The following is a 16,110-nucleotide window of genomic DNA, read 5'->3' on the forward strand; positions in this document are numbered from 1 at the left end:
TTCTCTGGCTGAAAATAATGAATTATCACCCTTGTTTTGGGCCTTTTAATAGCAAGTACAAACCAATTTTTAATACAAGTGACCTGAACACATTGAACATTAAAAATATAGATATAAATATCAAAAAGAACAAATTAATATCATCCACAATCCCAAGGGAAAAGTGGAAAAATATTTAATACTACACAACTTTTTTCTAATTCTTGGCCTTCTTCTTCCACCATAGACAGTTTGTGCTAAAAATTGTACATCAATGGTTCCCAATGTAGACGTCATTAGAAAAAAAGAGTGTAATGGAGAAAAAGTTACAATGCGTTTCAAAGTTGAATTGAATGACTGTGGAGTTCTCTGCTATTGTGCGTATCTGTGCCATGGCTCCTTTCTGTGTTAGTGAGTAATCAAGAGTTGATTATACTGATTTCAAATTAATACATTAAACAGTTTGTTTGAGCTCAGAAAACATGGGCTCTAATAAGCTGGCATCATTGGAGTGGAGATAGCTTTTAAAAAACCACACAAAATTTTTCAAATACATAGTTATGAGGGTGTGGTGTTACATGCTGATGGAAATGACTGACAGTGTAATCTTTACAAAGGACAATTGGACAGTTTCTGTCAAGATTCCGTCTCTGCAGTTTTAATCCTGGAAAATTAAAGTTGCAGTCACACACGCATGAGGTGCTGCACGCACATGCGTATTCACTGGCAGTGTTTACGATGGCAAAAGGTGGTTTGCAGGTGACTGAGTAAACCATGGTGTATCCACAGCACTGAATACTATGATCTATTAAAAAAAAGACAAAGCTTTCTGCATTTTCATATGGAAGATCCCCAGGGCAGGATAGTAAGTGAAAATAGAAAGATCTGCAAGAATGTATATAACATGCTGCCTTCTGTCTAAGAGGGAAATATATGTGCTTTTTTCCAACCCAAGAAACTAAGGGTTAAAGGGTGCAATATCAGTTATTCAAGGAAAGTTCTGGATATGTAGTATACAGCATTGTACCTACAGTTAACAATATTATATTGTATGTTAAAAATTTACTAAGACATGGATATTATGTTAAATGTTCTCACCTAACAACAACAATGGGAGAAAGCTCTGGGAGGTGACAGGCATGTTCACTGCCGGGATGGTAGGGATGGGTTCACGGAGCACACACTTACCCCCAACTCGTCAAGCTGTCTATGTTAAACGTGCACAGCTTTCTACGTGTCCATCACACATCAATAAAGTGGCTTAAAGAAAAAACTTTTTGACATTGGAAATCAGGGGAAGGAACAGGGTGAGCTAGTGGTGGACATGACTTCTCAATATATACTTCATATTTAATTTTGATTTTAAAAATTAAATGAAATGATATAAAGCGGTTCTGAATTATTTTACAAGTGAACCTCTACCAATGGAAAAAGTACTTTTATTGATTTGATTTATTCTGCCTGGCTCCTACTTCCCCAGCTTTCTGGCAGTCTCTCACAAGTACAATTGGTTCTGGGTTCTGGGTGTGTGTCACTCTGTTCTCTTTCCGATGACACAGAAAAATATTTGGCAAGTCATATTTGGAAAGCCAAAATGCTAATAATGATTGGTGGAATCATAGATGATATTTTTATCTATCTGCAACTTAAATTTTCTACAGCAAATTGGTATTTAGTAATGACAAAACTCACACAAAAACTTTGGGGACTCCTGGCAGTACCCATTGATAGTAATCACCTAGAGTACCTAGATCTGAACTGTGGAATAGGTTACAATGCAATCTGAGCTTCTGAAATGCAAATATGCAGAGATCGAAAGTCAATAATCCTGGAAAATTTTTAAAAATCATGTTTACTACCGCTTTAAGAAAAACCATAGGGGACACCAATGTATTTAATACAACTTCCAAAGTATAAACAAGAAAAATATAATTGAGGATTAAACCTTTTTGAACATTAATGAGAAAAATCCTTTTTTGTTGCAAAGAGAAGAAACCTACCCCATTACCGTATATATAATATGTTAATTCTGGAAAACTTCCATAACAATATGTTACCATATTAGTATAATATTAACCTGTTTTAATAAGTATTTTTATACCTGAAACTGAATTCTAAAGAACTTTTATTATGTGGCTCTTTTCCATGAGGAACACTACATAATATAATGTATAAGAGCTTCACAGTTGTTCAGAAGGTGTTGAGAACCTCGTTACATGGTCATTTCTCACACTGGCCTTCAATATTAATCTCAGGGAAGACAATGAATGGAAACCCAGCTCTGAGCCATGATGGGCTGAACAGGGCTTGGGGGTGGGGGGCTGTAATGACTTGGCGAGTGGGGACAGAAAATCTGAGGAACTATTTTAGGACAAAGACTGGTGACAGAAAATGAACTGCTTTGGATAAAGGAGAACATAGGAGGATGGGAGAGCTTAGAAGAAGAGAAAAAGCAGAGAAAGGGATGAATCTGGAGGCCCTGGGCTTTAGGATAAATAAATGCTTTTGAGAGACTTCCACTTCCCCACTCTCAGGATCTCACTCCAGCCCCTAAGCTCTGATTTTCGTGGGATGTAAGCCATTCTCCTCCAAGAGTGAGCAACTAAATGGTAAAACAACCTGGAACATGGCATTCCACACAGAATATAAAATTATGTGTTTGTGGTATTTTTGTTTTTTATAATAGTTAACTTTTTTGGTAAGTCACAGATAGACATGATGAAAGAACAAACTGTTTGTCTTCCTGGCCCCTCCTCAGAAGCAACTCTAGTTACTAATTTAAGGTATAGTCTATGAATTGAGTGTATTTTTTGGCTCTTGTTTTGTTGGTTTTTTTTCCTATTTTTAAAAAACTTATTTGAGTGACATTGGTTAATACAATTATATAAGTTTCGAGTACACAATTCTATATAATACATCATTTGTATATATTTTTGTTTTAGAAGTTGCAAGGATACCCATAATAATCTTGGAAAGTTTTCCTTTTTCCTTAATTTATGACCCATGGTCAGCTTGCTGGTCAGTTAAGGTTAATTTTAAACAAACAGTGGTAACTGTAACCACAGAACTGATCATTGATTTAGATGCTGAAAACAGTGCTAACAAGTTTATATAAAATCCTAGAAATTTAAATAGAGCAATACCCTGGCTTTTTGTGATAGCAACTATCAAAAACCCATGGGAGAATGCTCAGTTTGAAAATCCTCAGAAATGAAAGCACTATAAAATTAATTAAATGCCTAGAATATTACTTCTACAATCAATGCCTTTCTGGAAAATGTGAGTTTTAACAGCAACTACCACTAGTCCACCCTTCTACTGACTCCATGTCTCACTTTCCTTTTTCTGCAACCAAGCATGAGTTAAAGAACTAGACTTCACAGTAGTCACAGTTGTGAGGGGGTCTTCCAAAGCTTCATTTTCTTGTCTTTAAGTAATTCCCTTGTGGAGTTGTTGTGAGAATTTAACAAATCCACATAGTTAAAGAACCCACCTCAGTGCCTGGTATACAGTAGGCACTTAAATAAACATCAGTTTTTCGGGATCAGTGTTTCTCAGTCTTAATGAAACCATACTCTGATAAACATGTATCTTACACTCTCCCCCATTCACAGAGACAAAGTTCAGGAGCTCCCCTTACTAAGCCCCTGTTAAAAACAAGCAGCCCATGGGCCACATGGGGCCCAGGATGGCTATGAATGTGGCCTAACACAAAACTGTAAATTTACTTAACACCTTTGTGGCTCATCAGTTTTCGTTAGTGCTTATGTGTTTAATGTGGTCCAACACAACTCTTCTGCTTCCAGGGTGGCCCAGAGATGCCAAAAGGTTGGACACTCCTGCAACCATATCCCAGGAAAATCTTGATCCTGTATTAGTGCAAAAAGTAGATTCCAAAGCGACATATCATTTAAATTTGGGAAATCCTAGGGTAAGCTGGCTTCTTTACTGTAGGACTTCCAAAATCCTATACTATTGGGTTGGCCAAAGACTTAAAAGGGTTTTTTCCGTAACATGGCTCTAGTAGCACTTAGTTGTCATTAACTTTATTCAAAAACAGTTCTGTTAGATTGTATTGTGGCAGCTGTCATATCAATGTGCATTAAAAAAATCAAAATTGGTGAATTTTTGTGTATCCATTTTAATACTGGAGATGAAAAATATACAACATTTTTGGCATACTTGTATTATGCTTTACTATTTCAAGAAAGGTAAAAAAAAAAGATGTATGCAGTGTATGGAGAAGGTGCTGTGATTGACTGTGTCAAAAGCAGTTTGCAAAGTTTTGTGCTGGACATACCTCAGTGGACAATGCTCCACAGTTGGGTGGACTGGTTGAAGTTGATAGTGATCAAATCAAGACATTAATTGAGAGCAATCAACATATCATGCAGGAGATAGTCAACACACCTAAAATATCCAAACTGATAAAGTTATTGGTAAAAATGAAAAATGTGCCTTTAATTTTACAGAAAAATCCATGTGGACTTCTTAGCCAACCCAATACGATCAGGTTCACTATAAATCTCTGAAGTGATACAGTGTGCAGTGCTTCCCAAACTAATTTGAGAGTGGAATGTATTTTGAGGGAGTATCAGACTTTTACTCACAGAACACTCTTGGAAAACTCTAGTTACTGATCCCCACACCTGGCTGTGCACTGCCACCGGGGATAGGATCTACCTGTACTGTTTAGAAAAGCTCCCTGGGTAATTCTGATGCATCCAGTCTACAGATCAGCATTTGTAGCTCATGGCCCTAGATTCAGTGGTCTTCCAGTTGGCAAATCCTGCATTGACGCTATATGATTGAGGTTTTTTATCTTCACCTGAGCACATTTTCTTTCATTGCTTTTAAAGAGAGGGGAAGAGAATGCATGTGAGAGAAACACTGATGTGACAGAGAAACATCAATTGGTAGCTTCCCTCATGCACATGACCTGACCAGGGATTGGACCGGCAACCTTTCAGTTTACAGGATGATGCTCCAAACAATTGAACAAAACTGGCAGGGACTATGATTGAATTTTTAAATAAAAAAGTTAAGATTTAGAAAAGCTATCTTGTGTTGGGCATACAAATTCACAACTTTGAGTATGATATTTACTATAATCTCAGGGTAATTGTTGAAAGCAAGTGGCAGTATTAAACTCTAGTTTGCTTTTTAATTTGAAATTTATAAAGATGATAGATTATGTAAGTCTGATCCATATCATTTCCCCTACATCAACTAGACATGATAAGCTTAAATTAAAGTACAAGAGGCCAGAACTCTCTTATAAATGGTGGAATATTTCACCTCAGCTGTTTTATAGCAGTATCTTGGTCCTTGCCATTTCAATTATTATATATAATAAATTATGAGAGAATGAGAAAAACAAGTTGTTGAAGTGTTTGTGCGAATGTCTATGGTTCTTTCAGAAATGAATAAAACTTTTAAGGAAATGTCAAGATCTAAGCAAAGTCACTACTCTATTGAATTATTACAATTCAATTTCCAGCCAAGATGGGGGCATGGGTAGATACACTTTGTCTCCTCACACAATCAAAAGAAGAACAACAACAAATTTAAGAACAAAAAATAAGCAGAACTGCCAGAAAATTGAACTGTATGGAAATCCAATGACTAAGGAGTTAAAGAAATATTCACTGAGACAGGTAGGAGTGGGGAGAGGGTGTGTGGCATGGCAGCACCTGGAGGAGTGGTAGGGCAGGGTGCTGGCTGGCAGACCAGGGGGTCCCATATTCTCTTGCAGATAAACTGGGAGGAACAACTGGAGAGTGAGACACTGCACAACCCAGAGTTGCAGTGCAGGGAAATAAAGCCTCAAAACCTCTGACTGTAAAAACCTGCAGGGGCTGCAGTGGTGGGAGAAACTCCAAGCCTCACAAGAGAGTTCATTGGAGAGACACACAAAATCCTAGAATGTACACAAACCCGCCCACCCAGGAATTAGCATCAAAAGGGCCTAATTTGCTTGTGGGTAGAGGAGGAAGTGACTGAAAGCCAGCCAAAACCTGAGCAAGCATCATTGTTCCCTCTTAGACCCCTCCCCCACATACAGTGCCACAGTGCAGCTGGGTAGTTTGCCCTGCCCTGGTGAATACCTAAGGCTTTCCCCCTTACTATGTAACAGGTGCACCAAAACATAAAAATATGGCTCAAATGAAAGAACAGATCAAAGTTCCAAAAATAGAACTAAATGATGAAGACACAGCCAACCTATCAGATTCAGAGTTCAAAACACTGGTAACCGCGATGCTCACAGAAATGGTTGAGTGTGGCAAAATAGAGGAAAAAATGAAGACTACGCAAAGTGAAATAAAGAAAAATATATAGGGAACCAACAGTGAAGGGAAGAAAACTGGGACTCAAATCAACAATTAGAGCAGAAGGAAGAAATACACATTCAGCCAGAATGGAATGAAGAAACAAGAATTCAAAATAATGAGGAGAAGCTTAGGAGCCTTCAGGACAACTTTGAATGTTCCAATATGTGAATCATAGGGGTGCCAGAAGGAGAAGAGGAAGAGCAAGAAATTGAAAGCTTATTTGAAAAAATAATGAAGGAGAACTTCCCTAATCTGGCAAAAGAAATAGACTTTCAGGAAGTCCAGGAAGCTCAAAGAGTCCCAATGAAGTTGGATTCAAGGAGGAACACATCGAGACACGTCATAATTACATTAGCCAAGATTAAAGATAAGGGGAGAATCTTAAAAGCAGCAAGAGAAAAGGAGACAGTTACCTACAAAGGAGTGCCCATAAGATTGTCAGCTGATTTCTCAACAGAAACCTTGCAGGCAACAAGGGGATGGAGAAAAGTATTCAAAGTCATGAAAGGCAAGGACCTACATCCAAGATTGCTCTACCCAGCAAAGCTATCATTTAGAATGGAAGGACAGATAAAGTGCTTCCCAGATAAGGTCAAGTTAAAGGAGTTCATCATCACAATGCCCTTATTATATGAAATATTAAAAGGGACTTATCTAAGAAAAAGAAGATCAAAACTATGAACAGTAAAATGACAACAAACTCATAACTATCAACAACTGAACCTAAAACACAAATAAATAAACATAAAAAACTAAGCAAACAACTAGAGTAGGGACAGAATCCCAAAAATGAAGGTCACATAGAGGGTTATCAGTGGGGAGGAGAAGGGGGGAGAATTGGGGAAAAGGTACAGGGAATAAGAAGCATAGGTGGTAGGTACAAAATGGACAGGGGGAGGTTAAGAATAGTATAGGAAATGGAGAGGCCAAAGAACTCACATGTACAACCCGTGGATATGAACTAAGGGGGTGGGGGATGCTGGTGGGAGGGATGGTACAGGGCAGAGGGGATAAAGGGGAGAAAAAAATGGGACAACTGTAATAGCATAATCAATACAATATTTTTTTTAAAAAGAAAAAAATTATTACAATGCAATACATTATGAAACTACTCCATGAGAAAAATGTTTTCCTCTGGCTTTGTACAGAATCCTGGAAAATGAAATCTCTAACACTAACTGACAGAAAAGCTTTCTGAGGTACATTATTAAGTACTATGGAAACACAATACCTTGGACAAGGGTTTGATCTCCAAAATACATGAAGAACTCACATGACTCCACTGCAGGAAGAAACAACCCAATTAAAAAATGGGCAAAGGACCTGAATAGACACTTCTCCAAGGAGGACATACAGAGGGCTTAGAGACTTATGAAAGTATGTTCAGCATCACTAGCCATCAGAGAGATGCAAATTAAAACCACAATGAAATACTACTTCGCACCGATCAGAATTGCCATCATAAGCAAATCAACAAACAACAAGTGCTGGTGAGGTTTTAGAGAAAAGGAACCCTAGTGCATTGGTGGAAATGCAGACTGGTGCAGCCACTGTGGAAAACAGTATGGAATTTCCTCAGAAAACAAAAAATGGAACTGTCTTTTGACCCAGCAATTCCACTGTTGGGATTATATCCAAGACTCCTGAAATCCAATTCAGAAGAACCTATGCACCCCAACATTTATAGAAGCACAATTTACAATAGCCAAGTGCTGGAAGTAACCTAAGTGCCCACCAGTAAATTATTGGATTAAAAACTCTTGTACTTTTACATGATGGGATACTATGCAGCAGAAAGAAAGAAGGAGCTCCTACCCTTCATGACAGCATGGGTGGAGCTGGAGAGCATTATGCTAAGTGAAATAAGCCAGGTGGTGAAAGAAAAATACCATATAATCTCACATATAAGTGGAACCTAATAAACAAAACAAACAAGCAAGGAAAATATAATCAGAGACATTGAAATAAAGAACAAACTAACAGTAACCAGAGGGGAGCTGGGAGGGGATAATGGGAGAAAATAGGGTAAGGGTCATCAAGGAACACAGGTAAAGGACACACGGATAAACCGAAGGGGGATAGATTGAGAGTGGGGAGTGGGGATGGCTGGGGTGGGGGGAAAATGGAGACAACTATACTTGGACAATAAAAAACAAGAGAGAGAAAAAAAGTACTATGGAAACAACAGCATTTCAAAGGTACCCTGGGTCATTTTGATTTTGTTTTCTCCAAAGGTAAACCTGGCCTATAGTCTCAGTGCACTGAAGAATTGCATCCCTCTCTGAGGGACTTACAACCAGGTCCACCAGACAGACCTTTACATCAAGGATGCAGTCTGCATAAATATATTTGATGACCTTGTGTGTGTGTGCATATGTGTGTGTGTTCTTGTACAAATGCACTTGTTGAAATGCTGGAGGCAGTGACACAAGGAATGAGAGTGGGGGCTGTAGCAAAGGGAAAAAGAACAATGAGAAGGATACATATAGTTGGAGGTCAGGTGAGAAAGACATCACGCTCACTTTTTTGCAGGAAGTCCAGGACATTGCCTCCTTGTCAAAGCAGGTCATACACGTAGAGGTAGAGATCATTTCTAAAAAACCCCTAGTGACCAGACAGATTCAGAGCCTAGCCTTTAAGAGGCTCTAGAATGTAAGGGCTAGGCTGGGTGGCCAGCACACTGGAGCAGCTCCTGAACGAGTGGAGCGTCACATGCACCCCAGGGAAGGTGTGGGATTATTCGAGGAGGAACTTCAGCGCCATGACAACCGGCTGAGCTGTGAGAATCGCCAGCCCTGCCCTTTCACTGCACACAAGGAACTTCAGCCTAGGTTAGACCTGGAGGGGGAAGGGGTGTAGGATTGGACTCCTAGTCACCATATTCCTCAACCTCGGCCTCCAACCTCAAGCAGCAGTTTACCTTGCTGCACTTCTATCTGTTGAATAGGTTTTGCTAACATTTCCTAATTTCATTTAACTTGTGTGACCAAATGAATCAAGAAGTATGTGCAGAAATATATCACAAGTTCAATGTCAAAATAAAATATAAAAATTAACCTTCCATTTAGTGTTATACACATCCATTAGTGTGCTGCCAGCAACTAGGAATAGATACTAAGCAGTTTGTGTATATAACGAATTTTAACATTACTTTGACACATCCAAAAAGTGTTTCGAGCTTGTCTTGACTTGGGTATTCCCCAATATCTATAACCAGTAACAAATTTGACAGCATACTGAAAAAATCGAACAACAAAATCAGAGTTAAATTTTTATACAGCCTTTCTGATGGGTTGTGTGAGGCCTAAAGTTATCCCTCAAGTATGGGTTTAGGGCCCACAAAACATTGTAACAGGTCTTCCCTTTCTTCTGTCCTTGACATTTGAATGTGAAGAAAATGACTGTGTTGTAATAGGGAGTTGAAAAGACCCGAATTCTTTGGTTGTGCTACTAATGGGTTTGGGAAGGTCACAAACCTTTATAACTTCCAGTTTCTATAAAACAAGGGAGTAGAGGAGAACTCCATTATCTCTAAAGGATTCCCCCCACCCCGACCCCAGGCTTTTATATGCTGTTATTCTGGAGCAGCAGCGGCCAGCAGTACGACCCTGCCCACTTGCTGTGGGCTGCACATCCCTTGTCTCAGCACCTGGTGGAGCCAGCCCCTTGCCTTGCAGCTGTAGACTGACCCATAGTGTTTCGAGGGTTATAAAATCAATTCGTCGGGTGTAACTCAGCATTAAAAAAGAAGGAAGAGGATGAAGGAAAGGAGGGGGCGGGAAAAAGAGAACCTAACCTTAAATATCAGCACCTAAAAACACAGAGTGAGGGTGTTATTTTGAAAAAACTTAATTCCCTACAATATATAATATATCAAGACATAATGTATACATTTTTTCCTTTGGTTCACATAAAAAAATGTTTGAAAAACACCTTGCTGGTTCGCCTAACTGCAACAGGATGGTAGCCCAGGGAGGGCTTGGTCCTTATCCATTTCTTTCCCTTCCTCCTTCCCTAAATACCTGCTCAGCAACTTCCTTTCTCTCCCTCCTGTCCTTCCTTCCATCGGTCTATCTCCACCATTACGGCCTCCCTCCCCTCCCCCTCCCCATCTCTCCTTTCCCTTATTAGCCGGCCACTTGTCTTCCTTCTCCTTATCTAGGTGTTGTATCCCACTTCCCCACCTCAGGCTGCCTCTCTCCTTCCTTCCTTGGTGTCAGACCCCCCCATACACCCCACCATCTGTGGTTCCTACTGCCTCTACCCACCACCTCTCCTTTCCTCCGCCTCAGTCTCAGGCACAGATGAGACAAGACAGTCTCAGAGGGGGTGTGACAGCTGGTCCTCTCCCCACACTGACCCAGGGTTGAGACTCACCCTGAAACTCCTTCCATTACCTCTTGCAGCCTTCCTGCTCTCCTCCCCACTCTCCCCCTTGGAGGGCCTTTGTTCAAACTTCCCTCCCTTCCTGAGGGAGCTGTCTCTGGCTAAACATATCCTCTTATTTAAATTCCATCTTGAATGTCCTCTCCTCTGTAGCCTTTCCTATGAGTCCAAACTGAGGCTATTTTCCTTGCTCCTTTGAACTACATTTGTTCTTGCTTCCAGTCTCATCACAGACACCTAATTCCTGGAGCTCAGAGGGCAGAGGCTGGGTTTGACCCACCACTAGGTACCAGCTTCCTCTCCAAATTAGCACAGGGCTGGCCCAAGAACCAACTCTGAGAAGATGACAAAAATGTGGGCCTGGCCTTTCCCATCACTTCCTCTGCTTTGTCTTCAGCCCCTGCTACACACGACCCTCTGCTGCTGGCTGACTCTGGCCACCGGCTACACTAGCAGGCTGACCCTGGCCTGGCCAGAGCTCCCAGCTCAGCCCCACAGAGGTCTGGCCCTGCTCCTTCAGCCATGGGCCTGCGACCACCAAGCCAGGAGTGCCAGGACTGGAGGAAGGGAGTGTGCAAGAGAAATATCCAGCCCTGGTAGGTCTTGCTGAAAACTGGCTCATTTCAGATGGTTAATGGGAGGCTGCGGGGCTTGGAGGACACACCTAGGGAGGAAAGGAGTTGAAGTGTTCTTCCCATGCGGGGATCCACATGAAGGCTGCCGAACCAAACCAACCAGGTGTAGCGGTCCCAGCGGCAAGCTACAGAGTGAGGGACCGGAGAGCACTGACCTGGGAGACCACACGCCTGCAATCTACGCCTAATCCTTAAGCAGAGATTAGAGATTCACAGTGAAGAAGATCCTCTGAGTCTGACAGCAAAGATTTTATAAAAATGTTATTGCTCAGACACATATAAGACCAGATCTCCAAGTAACTGAAAAGGAAAAAGTTCAGATTAAACCGAAAGTGATGAATATTTTGAACAAACAGCTGTCCTCACCAAAGTTTAAAATCCAGTAATGAAGGCAAACAAACTACATGACTCTCCTGGATTACAAGCTGTAGGCTAGTCCAGGTCGGGAGACTGCACTAACACAACTACCTGTGTGGGGACCTGTTGGTGGGATATATCGTCCCATCGTACCAGACTGCTCCGGGAGTGCTTAGCAGTACACAATAAAACTCAATTTCTGGCCCTGGCTGGCGTAGCTCAGTGGATTAAGCCGGGGCCTGTGAACCAAAGGATCTCGGTTTGATTCCCAGTCAGGGCAGGTGCCTGGGTTGCGGGCCAGTTCCCAGCAGGGGACCCACAAGAGGCAACCATACATTGATATTTCTCTCCTTCTCTTCCCCTCTAAAAATAAATAAAATTTTAAAAAGCCTCAATTTCATTCTTATATAGGAAGTTTCATGATCTTTATATTTAGTTCTGTAGAAAAGAGACGTAGGGTACAAACAAAGTGTCATTCCACTTGAACCTCCAATTTGTGTTAAATGTGTTGAATTGTTCTTTACAGAAATGTTGGTGCTTGGGAAATTCTCCATTACGTGTCTGTATAGACAAAGGTCCTTGAGAAAGATACACACGTACACAACTAATCTTGGTTGTCATTTTTCAAATTGACACCATTTAAAAGAATCAATACCATATCACCCTTGGTCTAAGTACTAATATCCTAGTGACTCAGCTAATTGGGTTATCGGGGCAGCGTCGACCTCTGTCCCCCTGCCTCCCCCCGTCCCCACCTCCCCATCTCCCTTACTCTTCCCCACCCTCCCTGGAGGATAGGAGGGTAGGCAGATAACCTGGGCTACATACTAGAAGCATGAGGAGCATGTTTCTCTGTTAGACAGCAATTAATTGCAACTTTGCAAGGATGTGAACAATTAGAGTTAAAAAGAACCCTTGGAAATTTTCGTGTTAAAAAGTGACCATTTCAGACAATGGTTCCTGAAGAGTCCTCTCATTAGGCTCCCAAGAAACTCATTCAGATATTCACTTACTTTGCTGGTCTATAAGATTCTCGTAGTGATGGGGAGCAATCATACTGAATGGTTTTCCCTATCTTGAGACTTTCACAAACGAAAGACTGAATTGTGATCTGAATGGCATTAGCCATTAGCCTGCAAACTGTAATTCTATTTATAGTCCATCTGCCCATCCATCCAACAAATATTTACTTAGTTTCCTGTGTGCTAGGTATTGGGGTTATGCGGTAAAAGACCTGGTCTCCTATGGAGCTCACAGTTCCTGCATTTTAAAATTTGGTTTAATTGCCGTATCTCCTATTTATTGGAGATTACAGATGCATTACGCTTTCTCCATTAGTCAGAATTTGACTGGCACAAGTAGAAAGCATACATTATGAGTAAAGCCTTGGCCCTCCAGATCCTGCAGGGCATTAAGACACAGCTTGACTTTCTTGGATGTTCCTTTAAATTGTGGGTAATTTCAAACATTTTTCTTTCTTTGGTGAATACATTTCCAAAAGCATTACTGAGTTCCTTGCTTTTTAATGTAGAACATAATAATGATTCAAGGTTATTATTGATATCAATTATGACACTATCCTGTCAGAACGTGCTCTGCTAGGCCCTGTAATGGGATATAGAATCGTTTGCACCAATACTAAACAGCCTTTGGCCACTCTGATTTTGGGGGTTCTTTTGCCTATTTTTACTACAGTTTGTCTTCTTTCCTGTCAGGTTTTACTGCTGGTATCGAACTACTTGCTCAACTTCTTGCTTCTTATTGGCAGCTTCTAAATTGCCTGTGCCTCAAAAACAATCTGACAAAGAGGTAAAGTGGCTTTTAGAGAGACTAGAATGGAGATTCTGTGGAAAGGCAGGAACTTTATCTTTGCGATGGCTCTGTTGGTTGCTCAGAGGCTGGTTTTTATTTTGTCGTGATGTTATAAATAGGTGATGTTTGCTTGGCAGCTTAATTACTGAATTTATTCCTCTGCAGCCTGCAGCATTCTATATAGTTTAACTGGGCTTCTAAAAAGGCCTTCTCAGACGAAACCATGCTCTGTAGCCGGTGGGCAGACTTTCGGCTGTTTGAAAAGCACCAGGCTGCTGCCGTGGCTTGGTGGGGCAGTGTTGCGGAACCGGATAAGAGATGCAGTTGTGCTAGATATTTTGTTATGATTAATCAGTTCTGAAATGGATATCCCTTCCCTTTATATATTGACTTGGCAGAAGCAGGGCCCACAGGAAGTGTGCATTGTGATCTCTAGATTTCTATGCTTTGATGCTTAGTCAGTTTGGTGAGGATACCAGGAAAGTGAGACTTGTTAACTAAATCCCAGAGACCATAACTCAGAAAAGCAAAGCAACATGATTTACTGCTTGCTGGTCCCATGTCTTCTCAGACATCCTGGGGAAGAGGGGATAATGCTGAGCTGGGCTCAGATGGTGGAATTCGGAATCAATGGCTTTGGAATCAAAGTCAAAAATGGCTTTACAGGGGTCTTCTTAACTAGGCATGAGGAGAGATTATTTCTATGTCTGAAGATTTCCAAACAAACCACATGGAGAGTGTTAAAATTTGTGATTAAAAAAAAAAAAGACTGGGAACTTAGTAAGTTCTCCAGGAAGTCAGACTTTTTCCCCCCCTCTACAGCTTACTGTTTATATCATCTGACAAGGTTAATGTGTCTTGGAAGCTACATATTTTATGTTCCTTTTAAAACGATGCCATTTGATAACGTAACGGGATTCATCATCAGGAGTTGACCAGAAAGGGGTGACTTTCCAACCCTTACTTAGAACTCTAAGAACTCAGGGTGGCCCTTTTAGAGCAAAGTCTTGCCTCCTAGTCATTCTTAGCACAGGGCCATACTGAGGTCTCATCTTCTAGATCTGAGCTGCTCTGTATGGTGGCCACCTGCCATCCAAGTTTGTCAAGTTAAATAAAATTAAAAATTCATTTCTCAGCGGTATTAGTCATATTTCAAGTGTTCAATATCTACACATGCCTGGTGGCTACCGTAGTGGGCAGCACAGACACCCTTTCCATCACCGCAGACAGCTCTGTGGGCAGCGCTGTTCCGGGGCCCTGCCTCACCTGACTCAGCATGGCTGCTGCCACTGCCCACGACCTTAGGACTTCCTCTGAGGGGAAGTCCTGGAACAGGGTCCTGAGCGAGCTCTAGGACTTCATGCCACCGTAGTCCTTGTGTTTTGAGATTCTCTATTTGTATTTTGCAAACTGAATTATTTCCATTAGTTGGTTATGTTAACTCATTGACCAATGTTCTTGTTGACCCTCTGTTAAAAATAGAACATGTTGTGGAAAAGATTCTTAAATCAAGTTGGTGTTGGACAAAATGAGCTGTGAGGTTTAAGGGTTTTATGATTCTACTAATTTCAACACAACAGACAGGGTCAATGTTCTCTCCTGTGGGCTGTCAAGAAATATGTTCCATTAGGTAGTTTGCCTATGTATCTCCTATCTATCTATCTATCTATCTATCTATCTATTATCTACATTTTCTAGGCTGTTGTTTTGATTGAGATGATGGAGGAGTTGAGAGGAAATATTTAGGTTGAACAGAAACTTCAATGGACTTTGAAACCTAAGACCCACTAGGTGGAATGGTTAGCCTTAGATGAATTCTGATGCCAGGATTCTCTGCAGTTTTAATGAGGAAAAGCTACTTTTGTTCTTTCAAGCCTGGTTATCGTTCTGATTGGGGATGAAGATGTTGCCAGGTAGGTCCCTAAGGAGAACACTACTGAATACTTCACTTTCCACGTGGAACTTTGAACAACTGTGGAGAAATATGGATGAATGAGAAAGAAGTCTGACAGCAACTGACTTAGAATATTTAACAGGTAACAATTTACTAGGTGAGATCTTCCAAGCTGCTTTGACCCATTTGTTGGGAAGCCCTGGGGTGTGGTATGTACGGCCCTAAGTGCGCTCCACCGAAACCCTCCACCGACCTACTTGTTATGAAAATCGTAGATCTCCTGGATGTTGCCAAAGATGATATGTTCTTTATTAAGGATCCCCGGGGGGATCTCCTCCACACCACTGGTCATTTCCCACAGGTAGGTCTGTAAGACAGCAACAGTTTCATCAGCGGCAAGAACTGCCACGTGAAATACAGATGAAATGAACAGGCCTCCAAACGTGTGGTGTGAGACTCCGGCTGCCAACGTGAGCAGAGTGTAAAAAGGGAGATAGTACACAAGCAGGACGGAAGGAAAGAAAATCCAAGTTCCATTATCCTGAACTGTTGCTAGGGAAACGCATCCTGACCTTTGGCCAGAGCACAAAATCCACACTGTTCTTAGGTATTAAATGTGTGCATGTTCAAGTGTGTGCCGAGTGGATGAGGTAGGCTTTCATACTCAAGTTCATTGTGTCATGGTTATTATTTTGAACTCAAGGGTCTTATATAC

The 16,110-nt window shown here is 41.1% G+C and overlaps 1 protein-coding gene across 3 annotated transcripts in view; it reads right to left on the minus strand.

Moving 5' to 3' along the window:
- LOC119039416 (kalirin) overlaps positions 1–16,110 on the minus strand; it is a 571,768-nt gene that overhangs the window by 94,092 nt on the left and 461,566 nt on the right. For all 3 annotated transcript variants that reach the window (XM_053672926.1, XM_053672927.1, XM_037132217.2), the window contains exon 25: positions 15,653–15,762. In XM_053672926.1, coding sequence (XP_053528901.1) covers positions 15,653–15,762 — 110 coding nt within the window. The remainder of the gene's footprint in view (positions 1–15,652; positions 15,763–16,110) is intronic.

The sequence above is a fragment of the Artibeus jamaicensis genome, unplaced genomic scaffold, assembly GCF_021234435.1.
Source record: "Artibeus jamaicensis isolate MK-2021 breed Jamaican fruit bat unplaced genomic scaffold, CSHL_Jam_final contig_793, whole genome shotgun sequence".
NCBI lineage: Eukaryota > Metazoa > Chordata > Mammalia > Chiroptera > Phyllostomidae > Artibeus > Artibeus jamaicensis.